Below are 15,821 nucleotides of genomic sequence, written 5' to 3' on the forward strand. Positions count from 1 at the left end.
TTTCCTAAATTTACACGTCCAGCAGATGCAGAGCAACATTGGTATTCATTAGGAGTGTAATGAGGATTGTAAAGCCAATATTGACTTATTTTATCTCTGCTTTTGGTCTCCACCAACTCCTGAGAAGAATCTCTGGCTGGATCCTTAGCTGCTGAATTCTCCACAATGTTCACCGGCTAGTTGTTAGCTTTATCTGTCTGTCGTTTGGTGCTGAGCAGGTCGTGGGTTTAGTGTTCATGCTGAAAATAGCTGCCAAACCAATAAGCTGAAAAATGAGCCACAGAGCTGAGGAAATGAGTAGTCGTATAATCCTCTGTGGGTCTGTCACTAACCCATTGTCCATCCATCCATCCATTGTCTACCGCTTATCCGGGGTCGGGTTGCGGGGGCAGCAGCTCCAGTAAGGAACCCCAATCTTCCCTTCTCCGGGCCACATCCTCCAGCTCCGACTGGGGAATCCTGAGGCATTCCCAGGCCAGTGAGGAGATATAATCTCTCCACCGAGTCCTGGGTCTTCCCCGGGGTCTCCTCCCAACTGGACATGCCTGGAACACCTCCCTAGGGAGGCGCCCAGTTGGCATCCTTACTAGATGCCCGAACCACCTCAACTGGCTCCTTTCAACGTAAAGGAGCAGCGGCTCTACTCCGAGTCTCTCACGGATGGCTGAGCTTCTCACCCTATCTCTAAGGGAGACGCCAGCCACCCATCTGAGAAAACCCATTTCGGCCGCTTGTACCCGTGATCTCGTTCTTTCGGTCATGACCCAGCCTTCATGACCATAGGTGAGGGTAGGAACGAAGATCGACTGGTAGATCGAGAGCTTTGCCTTCTGGCTCAGCTCTCTTTTCGTCACAACAGTGCGGTAAAGTGACTGTAGTACCGCCCCCGCTGCTCCGATTCTCCGGCCAATCTCTCGCTCCATCGTCCCCTCACTCGCGAACAAGACCCCGAGGTACTTGAACTCCTTCACTTGGGGTAAAGGCTCATTCCCTACCCGGAGTAGGCAATCCACCTGTTTCCTGCTGAGAGCCATGGCCTCAGATTTTGAGGTGCTGATCCTCATCCCAACCGCTTCACACTCGGCTGCGAACCGATCCAGTGACTGTTGAAGGTCACAGACTGATGATGCCATAAGGACCACATCATCTGCAAAGAGCAGCGATGAGATTCTCAGGTCACCGAACTGCAGCCCCTCTCCTCCACGACTACGCCTCGATATCCTGTCCATGAAAATCACAAACAGGATTGGTGATAAAGCGCAGCCCTGGCGGAGGCCAACATTCACTGGGAACGAGTCCGACTTACTGCCGAGTATCCTGACACAACTCTCGCTTTGGACGTACAGGGATTGGATGGCCCTCAGAAGTGACCCCTCACCCCATACTCCCGCAGCACCATCCACAGTATCACCCGGGGGACCCGGTCATACACCTTCTCCGGATCCACAAAACGCATGTAGACCGGATGGTCGTACTCCCAGGCCCCCTCCAGGATCTTTGCGAGAGTGAAGAGTTGGTCCGTTGTTCCACGACCAGGCCGGAATCCGCATTGTTCCTCTTCAATCAGAGGTTCGACTACCGGCCGAGTAGACTTTACCAGGGAGGCTGAGAAGTGTGATACCCCAATAGTTGGCACACACTCTCTGGTCCCCCTTTTTAAATAGGGGAACCACCACCCCGGTCTGCCAACCCCTAGGCACTGTCCCAGACTTCCACGCAATGTTGACGAGGCGTGTCAACCAAGACAGCCCCTCATCACCCAAAGCCTTCAGCATTTCTGGACGGATCTCATCAACCCCTGCGGCTTTGCCACTGTGGAGTTGTTTGACTACCTCAGTGACTTCCATCAGGGAAATTGACGATGATCCCCATCAGCTTCCAGCTCTGCCTCTACCATAGAATGCGTGTTAGTCGGATTCAGGAGTTCCTCAAAGTGCTCCTTCCACCGGCCGATAACCTTCTCAGTCAAAGTCAGCAGGTTCCCACCCTTGCTGTACACAGCTTGGATGGTTCCTCGCTTCCCCCTCCTGAGGTGCCGGATGGTTTTCCAGAAGCACCTTGGTGCCGATCGAAAGTCCTTCTCCATAGCTTCTCCGAACTTCTCCCACACCCGCTGCTTTGCCTCTGACACGGCAGACGCTGCCGCCCTTCTAGTCCTTCGGTACCCTGCAACTGTTTCCGGAGTCCTCCCGGATTACATAACCCGGAAGGACTCCTTCAGTCGGACGGCTTCTCTGACCACCGGGGTCCACCACGGTGTTCGAGGGTTACCACCCCTTGAGGCACCTAAGACCTTGAGACCGCAGCTCATCACCGCAGCTTCAGCAATAGAGGTTTTGAACATCGCCCACTCAGGTTCAATGCCCCCAACCTCCACAGGGATGTCTGAAAAGCTCCGCCAGAGGTGTGAGTTGAAGATCCCCAGGACAGGGGCTTCCTCCAGACGTTCCCAGTTCACCCGCACTACCCGTTTGGGTTTACCAGGTCTGTCCAGAGTCTTCCCCCACCCCTTGATCAACTCACCACCAGATGGTGATCAGTAGACAGCTCCGCCCCTCTCTTCACCCGAGTGTCCAAAACATGCGGCCTCAGATCAGATGATACGATTACAAAATCGATCATTGACCTTTGGCCTAGGGTGCTCTGGTACCACGTACACTTATGAGCATCCTTATGTTCGAACATGGTGTTTGTTATGGCCATTCCATGACTAGCACAGAAGTCCAACAACAAACGACCGTTCGGGTTTAGATCAGGGAGGCTCTTCCTCCCAATCACGCCTCTCCAGGTGTCTCCATCGTTTCAGACGTGTGCGTTGAAGTCTCCCAGCAAGACTACGGAGTTCCCTACTGGAGCCCCCTGCAGGGCTCCATTCAGGGTCTCCAAGAAGGCCGAATACTCCAAACTGCGCTTTAGGGCATAGGCACAAACAACAGTCAGAGTTTTCCCCCCCATAACCCGAAGGCGTAGGGAGGCGACCCTCTCGTCCACCGGGGTAAACTCCAACGTAGCGGCGCTCAGCCGGGGACTTGTGAGTATCCCCACCCCGGCCCGACGCCTCACACCTTGGGCAACTCCGGAGAAGAATAGAGTCCAACCCCTATCCAGGAGTACGGTTCCAGAGCCAAGACTGTTCGTAGAGGTAAGCCCCACCAGATCCAACTGGTAGCGCTCCACCTCCCGCACTAGTTCCGGCTCCTTCCCCCACAGAGAGGTGACGTTCCACGTCACCAGAGCCAGCCTCTGCTGCCCGGGTCTGGTCCGTCGAGGTACCTGACCATCACTGCCACCCGTGTGACAGCGCACCCGACCCCACCGGTTTTTCCCATGAGTGGTGGGCCCACAGGATGGATGGATGGAAGGCACCACGTAGCTTCTTCGGGCTGTGCCCGACCGGGCTCCGTGGCAAACCCGGCCACCAGGCGCTCGCTGTCGGGCCCTCCCTCTGGGCCTGGCTCCAGACGGGGGCCCCGGGCTTCCTCCGTGCAGGGTCTCTCCTTTCTTTTCCCTGTTTTTCATGAAGTCGTTTTGAACCATTCTTAGTCTGGCCCCTCGCCTGAGACCAATTTGCCTTTGCGAAACCCTACCAGGAGCACTAGGCTCCAGACAACACAGCTCTCAGATTCATAGGGACACACAACCCTCTCCACCGCGATAAGGTGAGACTAAGAGGACTAACCCATTGTTAATATGAAAATATGAATAAGTGCAGTTTTAAATTATATTTATATTTTTATATATATATATATATATATATATATATATATATATATAGATAGATAGATAGATAGATAGATAGATAGATAGATATAGATAGATAGATAGATAGATAGATAGATATATATATAGATGCTCTATTCAGATGCTAGCGATACTGAGAACATGTTGTTATTAGATGGCTTTGTGTTATTGGGTCCTGCAGATAACTTTACGAGACATTGACCCCTCTGTGTTGACTGAATGTACTGAATTTGAGAGTTCCAGGCAGCTACATTTCCAAATGACCAGTACCGCAGTTTGTTTGGAAAGTTTTTTGCTCAAAGTAAAGATATAAATGCCCAATAGTTGGGAGGTGTGAACATAGTCTCATTCCTTAACTGATATTGTAATGGTTTACAATTGAATCACCACTGTGTTCTGTCCCACTCAGCATCCTGTTTTAAATCGAGGAAAATAAAGGTGCCATTTCACAAAATACCATAAAGGTGTCTTTAGATTTCCTCCTCCAGATAAACTAAAGCTTGAAATTACCCAACTGCTAAATGTCCTTTTAAGGCCTATTTTGTATAATAATTGCCAATAATTCACTGTTCATTGTTTTCCAGGCACTGGCAGGCCCTTATTTCTACACATGGGGGGACCATGGTGGTATTCTGATGGCTATCGCACAAGGAAGTTCCACCACACAGCTCAAGTAAGTTCAAATTAACTGTTTAAATGTTCCTCCAGGACAGGAATAAAGGAATCAAATTTGAGCTCAGAAAAAAAATCTGTCATTCAATTGTTTCCCCATAGACTAAACATTTTGAAATATAAAACCCTGAGAGGTCGCTTTTGTGCCTGGAAGGCTTCCATTTGGAATCCCCAAACAGCTTGAGGAAATCTGGGGTCAAGCACATATACGGCCCCGGCCCCAGTGAATGTTCTCATTAGTCAGCAAAAGCGATAGCGTTAATATCAAGCAGCTTGTTGTAGGCAAATAAAGCATCCCTCAGTAAACAGAGGTGTAACATAACACCTCCATGTGAACAGCAGCATTGCAAGCTATTCCTTTGCAGGTGATGCAGTATATTATTGTGAAAAAAGCTGACCTCACTCTCATGAAGAGAGAATTATGTTCCTGTACTCAGGTTACTCAGTTTCCTGGTTTTGGAAAGTCATTGTTGTTAAAATAATAAAAATAATAATGAGGTAAATATTGTCCCCGTAAGGTTCAGCACCAATGAAGGTGAGACATGGATCGACTTTCAGTTCTCAGACAGGGAGGTGTATGTTTACCAGCTGCTGACCGAGCCCGGGGAGAAGAGCACCATCTTTACCATCTTCGGCTCCTATGCTGACCTGAGGCACAGTTGGCTCATCCTGCAGGTCAACACCTCCGACGTCCTGGGTATGTTAAACAGAAGGAGGTTCAGAGGGAGGATAAAGAGAGCCTCAGCTGTAAGCACTAACAGCTCACAACAGCTATTTATAGGTTTATACTTGAGCTGTATTTCTTAATTTTTATCCCTCCACGTCGGTGACAGTCATGCGTAGTGCCTGGAGGGAAGTCCTTCAAATTTGGCAGACGCACGACGGACAGATTAGAATTTGGTAATCAAAGATAAAGGTCACTGTGAGTTCACAATACTTTATCTTTGGCCATAACTCAAAATTTCATCTGCCAATAATGACAATTTCAGGCAAATGTCTAGTAGGATAAAATGATGAAGTGACATTGATGTAAACTGCAGCTTGACTGCCAACGGCTAGGAAGTAATTCTAGATAACTTATTAAACCTCACTGTTACATTAAATATAGCGTTAATGTTAGCTTGTTCGTTAACTCAGATCAATAGCAACAAAGATAATTACACTGTGTGGCCAGTTAAGATTGTACGGTAACACATTTATGACACATTCTTAGCCTGTTGGCTAAATAAAGTCACGTTAGCTACAGATGCTACATAGCATGTTGGCAGTGGCGGGCCGTGCATTTCACATCTAGGCCTTCAGTGAGGTCCTACACAGTCCTACCTGAATTATTCCACCTCTTAATACCATCATTATGACGCCATGGCTCTAGAAACTATACATTTAGATAGAAACGCAGTATAACCGGGCGTTGCATCACCTTAACAACAGAGTTATATTAATATTTACGAAACATTTAGTTGTAAATAGCAGGCATTCCCAGCAGTACAATGTGCAGTGCCTCTCGGAGGCTGTGAGCCGGGGGGTACTGCTCGTAGTTAGTGATTTGAAAGTGACGGACAAACCCTTTTCGCGGCTGTGATAGGCTCGCTACCGTCGGAGTTGGACGTTCTCTTCTCACGATGTCTAGCTTTTCTTGAAAAGTTCGTCTTGAAAAAATATATCAAAATTAAATGTATATTCTGATGTTTAGGCCAGCAGAGAAGGCCTTGCTGGCCCTGACGGCCCACCATAGCATTTTGGCCATGTAGCAACTGTAGCTAACAAAGCCTGTAAACCAGTTTGTTCACGTTAACTGAGATGACTGTTTTCAATTTGCTACGCCTGTCTTTGAGAAGACACTACAACTAAAGGAACAATCGGCAAAGTAACAGTATAATGAAATTGATAAGAAATGTATTTTTAACTTGTAGTTAACAAGAGAATGAAACATGTATATTAAAGTTGTATAATCCAGACTCCAGCCTTTGTGAAGTTTGTACTCTAATAGACACTATTAGTAAATAAGTAAAGGCAAAATCATACTTGAGCAAAAGGTAAATACTACAAAAAATACTATATATTGTAGTTAAAGAAGCTATAATAAATGTAATTACCTCACACATAGTGCTAGCAGTATGATGGATGTGTATTGTGTGCTTGATGGTACAGTATATCTCAAAAGTGAGTACACCCTTTAGATTTTTGCAAATATTCTGTTATATCCTTTCAGGGGATAACATTATCCTACTGAAACTTTGATATAACTTAAAGTAGTCAGTGTGCTGCTTGAATAACAGTATAGATTTATTGTCCTTTGAAAATTACTCAGTACACAGCTGTTAATGTCTAAACAGTTGGCAACAAAAGTGAGTACACCCCATAGTGAACATGTCCTAATTGTGCCCAAAGTGTCAATATTTTGTGTGACCACCATTGTTATCTAGCACTGCTTTAACCCTCCTGGGCATGGAATTCACCAGAGCTGCACAGGTTGCTTCTGGAATCTTCTTCCACTCCTCCACGACGACATCACGGAGCGCACGGATGTTGGACACCTTGCACTCCTCCACCTTCCTCTTGAGGATGCCCCACATGTGCTCAATTGGGTTTAGGTCTGGAGACATACTTGGCCAGTCCATCACCTTAACCTTCAGCTTCTTCAGCAAGGCCGTTGTCATCTTGGAGGTGTGTTTAGGGTCATTATCATGTTGGAAAACTGCCCTACGGCCCAGTTTCCGAAGAGAGGGGATCATGCTCTGCTGCAGGATGTCACAGTATATATTGGAATTCATGTGTCCCTCAATGAAATGCAGCTCCCCAGTGCCGGCAGCACTCATGCAGCCCCAGACCATGATGCTGCCACCACCATGCTTGACTGTAGGCAAAACACATTTGTCTTGGTACTCCTCACCAGGGTGCCGCCACACACGCCGGACACCATCTGACCCAAACAGGTTTATTTTGGTCTCATCAGACCACAGGACATGGTTCCAGTAACTCATGTTCTTGGATTCATTGTCTTCAGCAAACTGTTTGCGGGCTTTCTTATGCATCGGTTTCAGAAGGGGCTTCTGTCTGGGGCGACGGCCATACAAACCGATTTGATGCAGTGTGCGGCGTATGGTCTGGGCACTGACAGGCTGACATCCCACTTCTGCAACCTCTGCAGCAATGCTGGAAGCACTCGCACGTCTATTTTTGGAAACCAACCTCTGGATATGACGCTGAGCACGTGGACTCAACTTCTTTGGTCGACCCTGGCGAGGCCTGTTCCGAGTGGAACCTGTCCTGGAAAACCGCTGTATGATCTTAGCCACTGTGCTGCAACTCATTTTCATGGTGTTGGCAATCTTCTTATAGCCAAGGCCATCTTTGTGAAGCGCAATAATCCTTTTTTTCAGCCGCTCAGAGAGTTCCTTGCCATGAGGTGCCATGTTGTCCAGCATTCAGAGAGAATTGTGCCCAAAACACCAAATTTAACAGCCCTGCTTATCATTTACACCTGAATCCTTGTAACACTAACGAGTCACATGACACCAGGGCGGGAAAACAACATCATTGGGCACAATTAGGACATGTTCACTATGGGGTGTACTCACTTTTGTTGCCAGCTGTTTAGACATTAACAGCTGTGTACTGAGTAATTTTCAAAGGACAATAAATCTATACTGTTATTCAAGCAGCACACTGACTACTTTAAGTTATATCAAAGTTTCAGTAGGATAATGTTATCCCCTGAAAGGATATAACAGAATATTTGCAAAAATCTAAAGGGTGTACTCACTTTTGAGATATACTGTAAAGAAACACATGAATTCTCAGAAGTGTTTAATTAAAGCTACTAAATGGATATATTATCACTTAGAAATCATCTATAGGGCTAGAAGAAAGGGAAGTTGAGACTGATGGACACATTAACCACCAGGAACATTAGCAAGTAACTCTGATTCCATGTGAATGTCAAATATCTATAGATTTTCTCTTAATATTTTTCTCCAGGTGTGCCGTGTTCTGACGCTGACTACAAGCACTGGTCTCCGTCAGATGAGCACGGTAACGAGTGTCTGTTGGGCAGAGAGGTAACGTTTAAGAGAAGAGCTCCCCATGCTACATGTTTCAACGGAGAGGACTATGACCGCCCCGTCACCATCGCTAACTGCTCCTGCACACGCCAGGACTACGAATGGTGAGGGACCAAGACATGCACAAAACATTCATATTCATCATCATGTTTGTTGTTGATATCTTGTTTATGTCCCATTGACGGAGATGGAAACAGCTGTGTGTTTAAACATGTCATTAAAGGAAGCCAATGTTGGACTATTAGGATTTTTAGAAATAAACCTGGACTTTTGCAACAAAGCTGCCAATAGAACTCAGAATGAGCTGATCACACAGTGTGTGTCAAAAACCAACTGTACATTTGGTGAATCGTTTACACCTACAGCCAATTCATGTTCACTTAAATAAGTGTTTACAAGTCACCGCAGAATTTGTTTTTTTGATATAAATTTATATTTAGCTTTTACAAATCTGTCAATACATTTATCATGAGTCACAAAAACTCTCCCCTGAAATCCATATTAATGTAGTGCAGTTGTTTAATTAGTAAATAGCTCTCTAAGTATATAAAAATAAATAAAAATGATAATACACTGTATATGTATGGCACCATTTATACAACTAAATGCAGCACAAAGTCCTTTACAACAAGGGAACATAGACACAGAATGAACATAAAAACAGGGACAGAATGCCAAATTAATGTGAAATAAAAAATAAAAAACTTTAATTTCTAAAACAGAATAAAAATAATAAATACAATGCATAACATAAGATGGAAAATAGAGCCCACAGAATAACAACAACAACAACAACAATAACAATAATAATATTAAAAATTCAGTTGAAAATATAAAAATCAGTACCCATATTTGCAGCATAATTAGCAGTAAAATGGGTAAATCATAGCACTTTTTTTTCTCTCCCTGTGTCTCCTGGTCACAACTTTTCTTCTTCCTCTTCTTTCCAGTGACTACGGCTTCAAGCTGAGTGAAGACTTGTCCCTGCAGGTGTGTGTGCCTGACCCTGAGTTCTCAGGTGACCTCTACGCTCCTCCAGTGCCATGTCCTGTCGGTACCACCTACCGCCGCAGCAAAGGGTAAGCTGCTACTATCTGACACTGCAGAAAATGCAGCCTTGGATTCTTTCCTGGGGTTTATTAACATAATGTGGGCATCTGCAGCACTACTAGATTCATATTTACATGAGTCTTCATATGATGAGCTACTTTCCTTTGAGTTGTATTGACTATTTTTTTTTTTTTTAATATTTATTGACCTTAATTAAGTTGTCATGCCTTGGGGACCCATGGACCCTAATTTGACCAAATTTAGAACCATGTAGAACCTTTTATTTTTAAAATCGTTTTCCCCCATTAAACTGTAGTACTGTAACAGAAGTGAGAATGAAACCTGAGCTTGAACTGAAACATCTTATTACCTTGTTTGATAAATCTCCATTAGTCTGCCTTCGTCAGTCTGCTCGATTTGCGTTCAAGCTCAAATTCGGACCCCTTACCTGGTGCTAATAACATAAACATGAGGACATAATGTGACCACAGTCATCACCCTTTATACTTTTCATCCAATTTCATTACCTGAGAATTCCCCAGAATGCAAAGCAGCCTTTGTCCTCTTTGATTTCTTGTTGCTATGGAGAGGAGGGGTGTTGTGTTTGGGGAGAGCTCCACCAAGTGTCGAACTGAGGGAAAGTCTTTGTGTTCCTGCTGCAGCTACAGGAAGGTACCAGGCGACAGCTGCAGTGGAGGAGATGTGGAGTCTAGGTTGGATGGAGAGATGCTGCCTTGTCCTGTCGGAGGTAAACCTGCACGTCATACATTTGATGAATCATGAGAGCTGTTCTTAGGTGTTGCTCATACACTTCGCTCTAAGTAGGAGTAAGTGGTTTTATTAACATGTGGACTTGTATCTACTAAATAGAAATACATATTAACATGAATATCAGAAATTAAAACGAGTTGAAATTGCTGAAATGTAAATGTTTTCCAAGCTTTGTTAACTTCACAGGTTAAAGCGGTAGTTTGGATGTTTTAAAGTGGTGTGAGGTACTCATTCAGAGTATTCAGAGTATGACCTAAAGTAAATGGCAGTCGGTTGGATTGGAGAGATGGACAGGAGTTCTGACACGTAAGATAAGCGATGTACTGCTGTGGACAGGGAGCAGCAGCAAAACATATTTAACCCCTAAACAAAAGGCCACTCTTTTCACTTTGCCATCATACTTTTTTTTAGGTAGTACACTGACTATCAATTAGTACCTCGTGATCATGTCAATACTTTTCCCACAAACACCATCATGTGATTAGTGTGTGTAAGTGTCATGTCTCCTGGACTCTTTCAGAGAGTAACGAGTTCATCCTGTACGCGGTGAGGAACTCCATCCATCGCTACGACCTGGCCACAGGCACAGACCAGGCCCTGCCTCTGGCCGGCCTCAGGGAGGCCGTGGCTCTGGACTTTGACTATGACAGGAACTGCTTGTACTGGGCTGACATCTCATTGGATACCATACAGGTCAGTGAGGAATTGAAGAGTGAGCGGTTGAATTTGAGTTTGAGTTACAGTCTACACACAAGTGATGCAGGGCTGTTATGTTATGAGCGCTGGGACTTGTGAGGAGCATCATTATGACCAAAGGACCTGTAATCATTAGAAACATTATTGCCGCTATGAAATGTTTACCAAGTGACCACAGTGTACAGCTGTCTTTCACCTCTCCTGCAGCGTCTGTGTCTGAACGGCAGCACAGGTCAGGAGGTTGTAGTGAGGAAAGATCTGCAGAACGTGGAGGCTCTGACCTTTGACCCCGTCAGTAGACTGCTGTACTGGGTTGACGCTGGGGCGCAGACGATTGAGGTATAGAAGTGTTGTTTTTTTCTGTGTTTGTATATGTGAGCAGTGTTAAAAGACAGGAAGTATATGGTGCTCAATGTACCACAAATCTGCTGTGTACACATCTGGGCCCTGTTCTTTAAATGTGGTTTAACTAAACCACATTTAGATGTTGCTATCAGGTTAAAATTATCCTTTTGATTCTCATACAGCTAATGTGGTTATTTAGACGCTAATCAACTTGTTAATCATGAATAATATGTTATGGGTAATGTTTTGTTATAGTTTCACACAAACCTATAACCTGAATTTTCTTTTTGCTGCCATCCAAAGTTTAAAGTGAAATTGATGAACCCGTGAATAGTTTCACTATTGTTGTGCTTGAAGGTGTCGAACCCTGACGGTGACCTGCGCCACACTCTGCTCAACTCCTCTGTCCTGGAACATCCCAGAGCTCTGGTTCTGCTGCCTGGAGAGAGGTCAGACACACACACACACACACACACACACACACACACACACACACACACACACACACACACACACACACACACACACACACACACACACACACACACACACACACACACACACACACACACACACAGAGGACATTAGTAATTCTGTACCTTTGGGGAACCTGCTTTGTGACAATACATTTCCCTCCCCTTAACCTTAAAAATGACATACTTGTATTTTGTGTTTTGTGCATGTTTACATGCTTTAACACATTATTTTTTCTCAAGCGGTCTGAGTACCTGTCTCACCCTCTGTCTGAAATTAGATTAATAATCAGAAAAGACATGGAAATCTCACTCTTTTAAAAAAAATCCGTAATCTAAATATATATACACTGCATCACCAGAAACCAAAACACAGGATTGAAACCTGCTGTCACTCTAAAGCGGACTGTCGGGTCCTTTATTTAAGAAACAAACATTTATGAGGCTGGTAAAGGTTTGTTTACACGAGTACGCTTTGTAAAAATATAATTATAACCAGTTGAAAATGACAAAATGCTGATTTAAAATTTTTTTTTTTTTTTTAAGTCACATCACATTGTTGTGGTGAGAAAAGAATGGATTGATGCTTTCATTAATTATCATCATTATCAGTAATATATTACATAAATAACCATATTGCTATCATCACTTGTAGAGTGTATGCTTTGTTTTAGACCTGTGTCACAAATGTAGACTTTTATCTTACGACATGTTAAAGTGTCTGTGTTAATGCTTAAGTCATTGCAGGTGTTTTTCCCTATGAGGACAATACAGTCTGAATTTAGTGAAACATTGCACTTCATGTTCATACTGTATACGTCCCTCAGTCTGATGTTCTGGACTGACTGGGGAGACCGAGCGGCTGGTGTTTACCGGAGCTTCATGGATGGAACCAATGTGTCCTGCATCGTGTCAGAGGGCGTCCGCTGGCCCAACGGGATCACAGCTGACGACCACTGGCTGTACTGGACCGAAGCCTACAGCGACCGTATCGAGAGGGCCGACTTCACCGGGGGGCAGAGGAGTGTTCTCATGGAGGGGCTGCCCCACCCATATGCCATCGCTGTCTTCAAGGTGAGAGTTTATTAAAAAAAGACCTGCCATCAAACCTTTCTCCAGCCTTGTATGAGATAAAGGTTGAATGTTGTGCTCACTAAGTATCAGTTTTCACAAGTGTGTGTTGGATGCTGTTTTCAGAATGACCTCTACTGGGACGACTGGTCCAGAATGGGGATCTTCAAAGCTCCAAAAGCTGGCTCCCAGAGCAATGAGCTGATTGTTGGCAGACTAACCGGGGTCATGGACCTCAAGATCTTCTATAAGGGGAAGAACAGAGGTGAGGAACAGAGAGTAGTCATGTTCAAAAAGCTTAGCAGAAATGGTGAGAAATGAATCATGAGATATTACTTTAAGTAACTCGTTACTGTTTCAGACTTTAGATTTGAGTAAAACAAACAATATAATCTTAATTGAGGCAAATAGTAGTTTAAAGGTAGAAATCATTTCTATGAACAAATTCTGCATATAAATGTAGAATCTGTGGGCAACGGGACACGATGTTGCTATTGGAAGCGTTTGTGTTTGTAGTCCAAGTAGTATTGACCAATCATGCTCGAGCATTGGACGAAATGCAATCTTGGAACCTATAGCTTTTGTCTGACGATGTTTTAGCTTTAACAGGCTACTTGTGAAACAATCCGGTTGTAGACGTTGTCTCTCAAATCCAACTGAGAGCCATGGTTGTTAATTGGACTGTTACAATGACCGGCGTACAGAAAAGGAAGTCTTGACCCAGATATCCGCTGGCCGAAATACCGTCAAACACTGATTGAAAGGTCCAGTGTGTAGGATTTAGGATGATTTATTGGCAGAAATAAAATATTCATAACTATGTTGTGTGTCAAATGTTTTATTACCTGATACTAAGAATCATTGTGTGGGAGTGCGTCCTCTTCCACGTCCCCCCCATGTTTCTACAGTAGCCCAGAATGGACCAATCAAACACTGGCTCTAGAGAGGGCCTTTCACGTTTTAACATTACCTAAAGGCCACTGTAAGTTCTCTATGTACCTGGAAAGGGAGGGGTGAGTGGAGGGGAACTCAGTTCACTGCTAACTACTAAATCCTACACACTGAGCACTAATACAGTGTTTAAAGGAGCAAACTGAGGTCTGGATCTCTTGTCCATCAGGCCATAATGCCTGTGCTGACCAGCCGTGCAGCCTGCTGTGTCTGCCTCAGCCCGGCCATCGACACACCTGTGTATGCCCAGACGGTGCCCCGACTGTTGCCATGCCCAATGGAGAGCTGCAGTGCCAGTGTCCCAACGGCTACCAGCTCCAAAACAGCACCTGCATTAAGACCGGTGAGACAAAAGCACATACTGCACAATTATGGTGATATTCTGCTAAAAGATATATGATCTTGTCTTTATTTGACGAGGAGGCTATCTGGTTAATATATCTGGTTTCTTCCAATCAGAGCACAGCTGTTTGCCCAACGAGTACCGCTGCGCCAACGGCCGCTGCATCAGCAGCATCTGGAAGTGTGACAGCGATAATGACTGTGGAGACATGAGTGATGAACAGGAGTGTCGTAAGTATTCAGCCACATCACTTCTCTCATTATGTATCTGGAGGCTGTTTCTACATAAAGAGCTGAATCTATTTGTTCCCTTTTAGCCACTACGACCTGTGACCCTTCCAACCAGTTTCGCTGCATGGCCTCAGGCTCCTGCATCCCCCTGGCCTTCAAATGTGACCATGAAGACGACTGTGGAGACAACAGTGATGAGGAGCACTGTGGTAAGATGTGGCTGTTTATCTACCCCCAGCGAATGTGGAGAAAGTATTATGTAATCATGTTTACTGTGAAAAATATACACTTAGTTCACGTTGAGGCTTTTCACTCTCATCGCATTTAGTGTTTTGTACAGATAATAAGCAACAAAATGAAGACAGAAAGTGTATTGCATTATTTGAAAAATGTTCCACCACATTATTCAGTAAATCAGCTGGTTAGAGAATTGTAGAAATCAGTAGGAGTAAAATATAAGTGTAAATGATTTTCATGTCAAGTAAACAAAGGTTTCATTCACTCCAAGCATCTAAACTGCAGACGGCACGAGTGCACAATCCTTTTTGCTTCACACTTCAAAAGTTCACTTACTGTCAGAGATGCGGTCAACGCTCCAAAAAGGATTTTATAGGCTTTTTCCAGTGGCACATTAAATCTGTTTTAATGGATTTATACCTCAACACAAGCTTCACATATAAAACGCATTACATTCGGTACAGCCCTAATGGAGATGCAGTTTTTGCAAGTACTTACTGTATTGTTGATGCATTTCTCAGAGTCTCACCAGTGTGGCGCAGGAGAGTTTACATGTGCACGAGGTGTTTGTATCCGCGAGGCATGGCGCTGTGATGGAGACAACGACTGCAGAGACTGGTCGGACGAGGCCAACTGCACAGGTGAGGACTGTGTTACTGCATGATGCATCACAACCAGTATAAGAATCTCATAAGCCATGACATCACAGGAGTAAGACTAAATAAAACAAATCATATCATTGGTGCTGTCGCCCAATAAGCACCTCTCCAAGCCTTTGATCTCTCCCTGTTTGTCCCACAGTGGGCCATCATACATGTGAGGCCAGTAGCTTCCAGTGTCACACCGGTCACTGTATACCACAGCGCTGGATGTGTGACGGTGATGACGACTGCCAGGATGACTCAGACGAAGACCCCCGATATTGTCGTAAGTTGAGTCACACACATGCTCAACAGTGTAATCGTGACACACTTCACTAGTGTTGGCCACACACTTAAATCTTGCGTCTCAGCTGCGTATCACGGGCATAACTGCGACCTTAAGCATTTTTCACAATTTACAAACTTGTGGATTAGAAATAAAATCTAAAATATACTTACATAAAATATGCAGACAGTACAAAGCCACATATTGAACTGGCACAAACTCACACATTTATTAACATACCCACATTTTT

At 44.6% G+C, this 15,821-nt stretch overlaps 1 protein-coding gene across 1 annotated transcript in view; it reads left to right on the top strand.

Annotated features, from left to right (window-relative positions):
• The window catches only part of sorl1 (sortilin-related receptor, L(DLR class) A repeats containing), a 36,301-nt gene that overhangs the window by 19,519 nt on the left and 961 nt on the right, over positions 1-15,821 (top strand). The window contains exons 10-24 of the mRNA XM_029446574.1: positions 4,326-4,414; positions 4,932-5,110; positions 8,395-8,581; positions 9,428-9,556; positions 10,190-10,275; positions 10,819-10,991; positions 11,202-11,333; positions 11,697-11,788; positions 12,640-12,886; positions 13,010-13,148; positions 14,004-14,177; positions 14,294-14,407; positions 14,494-14,616; positions 15,166-15,285; positions 15,446-15,571. Coding sequence (XP_029302434.1) covers positions 4,326-4,414; positions 4,932-5,110; positions 8,395-8,581; positions 9,428-9,556; positions 10,190-10,275; positions 10,819-10,991; positions 11,202-11,333; positions 11,697-11,788; positions 12,640-12,886; positions 13,010-13,148; positions 14,004-14,177; positions 14,294-14,407; positions 14,494-14,616; positions 15,166-15,285; positions 15,446-15,571 — 2,110 coding nt within the window. The remainder of the gene's footprint in view (positions 1-4,325; positions 4,415-4,931; positions 5,111-8,394; positions 8,582-9,427; positions 9,557-10,189; positions 10,276-10,818; positions 10,992-11,201; positions 11,334-11,696; positions 11,789-12,639; positions 12,887-13,009; positions 13,149-14,003; positions 14,178-14,293; positions 14,408-14,493; positions 14,617-15,165; positions 15,286-15,445; positions 15,572-15,821) is intronic.

The sequence above is a fragment of the Cottoperca gobio genome, chromosome 13 (assembly GCF_900634415.1).
Source record: "Cottoperca gobio chromosome 13, fCotGob3.1, whole genome shotgun sequence".
NCBI classification, from domain to species: Eukaryota; Metazoa; Chordata; class Actinopteri; order Perciformes; family Bovichtidae; genus Cottoperca; species Cottoperca gobio.